The 3,543-nt window shown below is 41.6% G+C and overlaps 1 protein-coding gene across 5 annotated transcripts in view; it reads left to right on the forward strand.

Moving 5' to 3' along the window:
• Positions 1–231: 231 nt before the first annotated feature.
• MICU1 (mitochondrial calcium uptake 1) overlaps positions 232–3,543 on the forward strand; it is a 276,027-nt gene continuing 272,715 nt past the window's right edge. For all 5 annotated transcript variants that reach the window (XR_002095722.1, XM_019507793.1, XM_019507792.1 and 2 more), the window contains exon 1: positions 232–392. Coding sequence is in view for 4 of the 5 variants with exons in the window: in XM_019507793.1 (XP_019363338.1) it covers positions 232–392 (161 nt within the window). In the remaining variant the exon portion in view is untranslated. The remainder of the gene's footprint in view (positions 393–3,543) is intronic.

A 3,543-nucleotide genomic window follows, 5' to 3' on the forward strand; every position in this document is an offset into this window, starting at 1 on the left:
CTAATTTTCCTGTTCGATTGTTGTATTGGAAACTTGTTTGTTGGGTTGGCAGTCCTTGAAAAGTTTGACCTTTGCGAGTTGGACTAAAATGGGAATGAGATGCGAAATTCTTTGGCTTGGAGGCCACCCTGGTTTAAAAGGACAACAGACATAATGAAAATAAATTGGCTTTGCATTACTGTGCTCACCAGGTCACTTTTATTGTAGTAACTTTTGTCTCTATGTTACAGGATGTTACGCCTTCGACTTATTCCTGCAGTAGCGGGACTAACAGTGGTTTTGCGTCATCATCATGGAATGGCATATCGCACCAGGAGCAGGCACAGACTTATGTTGGCAGCTTTTATAGGAACCGCTGCAGCAACAGCAAGTGCTGGACTGTTGTGGAAGAGGTAAGGGGACTTGGATGTCATTACAACTTGTTTCTTGAGCAACGCCTGCTGCTGCTTGCTTTTAAGAGCAATACCCCCAAAGAAACTATTTGGAAATCAATATCACCCTGACTGAAGGAGTAACAGCAAACTTTGAGGCAGTTCTGCTGCCACAGTTCCACTCTGTACAGCGGAGAGTGCCTTTTGGGTGGGTACAGTTGGGCTCCACATTCCAGATGCAACAGAGTTGCGTTCTGTGGGGTTTGGAAGAGTGACAGATTTATGACTGAGTCTGTTCTGTGATTACACAGATGTACTTGACACAATCCCTTTGGGGTTTCCAGATGTTGCTGCCCTTACTTAAGCCATGGTAAGTTTATGGAGCTGTGCCACATCCTCCCTCCCTGTAAACTGCAGAGTAGATTCTCTAATAATGGCACGATCTATCTAAAACATGCTTTCACTTATTTCCCAAAAGTCTTTCCAATATGGTTTTATTTAATGAAATTTAATGCTGTATTGGTTTCTCTCTGACAGTCGTTCTCAACCTCTTTAGACTAGACACCCGTGGATAGATTTGAGGCACCGGTTGGAAAGTGCTGGCTCTTAGTTTTCACTTTTCTTTTTTGCCTACAGAGAAATAATAGAGCACTTTTTAAGTTACAAAGAACTCAAAGACCACAGCTGTGGATTTATCTCTGGGTTTATCTTGTGGATCGTGTTTGTACACCTAACAGCACTGTGCAGTGTCCTGTGGCACCCTTGAAAGGATCTCAAGGCACCCCAGGATTCTGTGGCACCTTGGTTGAGAATCACTGCTCTGTGCTTTTCAAGCTAATGTTTTTCAGTGAAAGCTAGCATGGGGCACCTCTCTCTCAGCAATAAGCTGCAAGTAGGTTTACAGAAAAGTTAATGAGCATCAAATATGCCGGTCTTTGTGCCTATGACCAGCGTAAGATATCATCAAGTATATTGTGAGTGTCTGGAAGTAAGCAAGGTTAGGTTAACTTCACTTGACTTTGGCACTTCTCTTTGCTCTAGATGAAGTAAGCAATAAGAATTCTTCAGCTTAATTAAATGCAAAAGCAGCGTGGTTTCAGTATATGCTCAAACTCGTGACCATGCAATTTGTAGGAGTCCAAAGGTGGTGGCATCACTGAGAACTTAGCTTATTTTCATTCCTAATATTTAATGTTGTTTATTACACACTTTATTTCTACTGTGGTAGGTAGGTTTGCCTCCCTTTGCTCTAGTAACCTCTCATAATTTATAATGATGAGATTTCACTCAATACTGCTCTCTGGCTATAGGAGGCTACTTAATACAAATGAAAAATGTTGTTAATTTAATGTTACCATTCCTATAATTGACAAGACTTCTGCTTGTTAAAAGGAGTTATCAAGAACTAGAAAAAAATCCTATGGTGCACCAGCCTCCTCTGTTGCATATTACTATTAATCTCCATTTATATAGTGCCTTTCAACTTGACAGACCCCAAGGCACTCGACAGACTCTAGACACAATCATGCAGTTAACAGTGAGATGGAAGACTTCAGACATTCTGTGACAATAACAAGAATGACTATACCATTACACATCGCTTTCTCTGTCAGGGAAGTGATTAATTTCTCCATTTAAAACTATGCTGAGAATATTTTAATTAGGCAGATTGTAATATCATAAATCAGACTTTCCCTAGAAAACTAAGGTGAACACTTCTACTTTTTGTGTAGAGAATGATGCTGAGTTTAAAAAGCAAAACAAAAACAAAATCCAGTTGTCAAGTCTGTTTAATCTCCTCTGCAGAATGGGTGTTCCAGCAACATAGAGCTGCTTTATTGTTATGCTATAGCATTGGTTCAGTACTGATGTAAGAAAACATTAGATCTCGTTCCTCCAACACCTATGTTCTTTGGCAGTCTCCACATAAGTTATGACTGGGCTAGACCTCCTTAACCTGAGAGAGCTGACAGGACCAGATGGAGGGTTTGCAGCAGTATATATGCAGTAGTATGACTTGCAGTTCCTTAAGTTAATAATCCTAGACATGTGAACTTGTTTTGACTTTTTCCCCCTGTGTTGTTTTCTTAACTTCCCCACATAGGAGATGATGCCAAATTGGCTTGTAAAGTCACAAGTCTTAGAAATCTTTTAAAGATGTAAATTGCTTCGTATATAACACTTTAAAAGATTTCTGTGTTTTCTACAAATGTGCTTCAATTATGCTTTTTGTGGTGTTATCTGATGGGTTACTTAAAATTCTCAAATTAGAAAAGAAAGTTGAATAGCCATTAAAATGGCAAGTTGTGTTGGTGTAGAAAATAGCTTATGCTGATAATTGTTAGCTTTTGAAATATCCAAAGGACTGTTTCAAATAGTATGTATAGACATTCATGTGTAGTATAACATGTGTGTCCACATGTTCAAGGCGTAGCTTGTCCTTTGTACTACAAAGCAGGTCAGTAGCATGCACTATTGGCACTCTGTAGCCAAGGGGCCAGGTGCATTGAATACCTTATAGGAGCTTTTGTCTCTGGAAGTCCCCAAGGACAGCTGAGTGCTGAGAACAAAACAGTAATTGGCTCCCCACACAGGGACTATTCCCTTTGTGCCATATTACCAACAGTGTAGAGCCACTACACGCAGTCAGTTTAGACTGTAAAAGGTTTGTCAACTTTGCTTGGCTTCTGGCATGGATCCTTACCTATGTTGGGCTTCTTACAGAGGAAAGTTTGGAACTACTAGAATTTCCAGTGGTAGCTTGTTGAATCTGTATGCAGGCTAGAGTACAGCATCATGCACTGTGGTGCTGATGCAACTGTGGTCCTTGGAACCCGTGTCCTTGAGCTCTGTTACTTGCTTGTGACCACCCATGGCTGCGTGAACAATGAAGATGAAGCCACGTGTGACACCTTGGAGACTGGGCTGCTCTGGGACCACTTCCAGACTAAATACCGGGACTTCTGGGCATAGAGCATAAGACACAATTGATGGAAATGTATTGTCCTGGGGACTTGGGATGATGAGCAGTGGTAGCAGAACATCTGCATATACGGGTCCCCACCTTCAAGCATTGAGATAAGGTGAGTGACAGCCCTCTTCCCCCCCCCCCCCCCCCCCCCTGGGGCTCCCCCCCTTTGCTTTTTTTCCCTCCCCTGTCGACATATATGTG

The sequence above is a fragment of the Gavialis gangeticus genome, unplaced genomic scaffold, assembly GCF_001723915.1.
Source record: "Gavialis gangeticus isolate Ggan-Ray unplaced genomic scaffold, GavGan_comp1, whole genome shotgun sequence".
NCBI classification, from domain to species: Eukaryota; Metazoa; Chordata; order Crocodylia; family Gavialidae; genus Gavialis; species Gavialis gangeticus.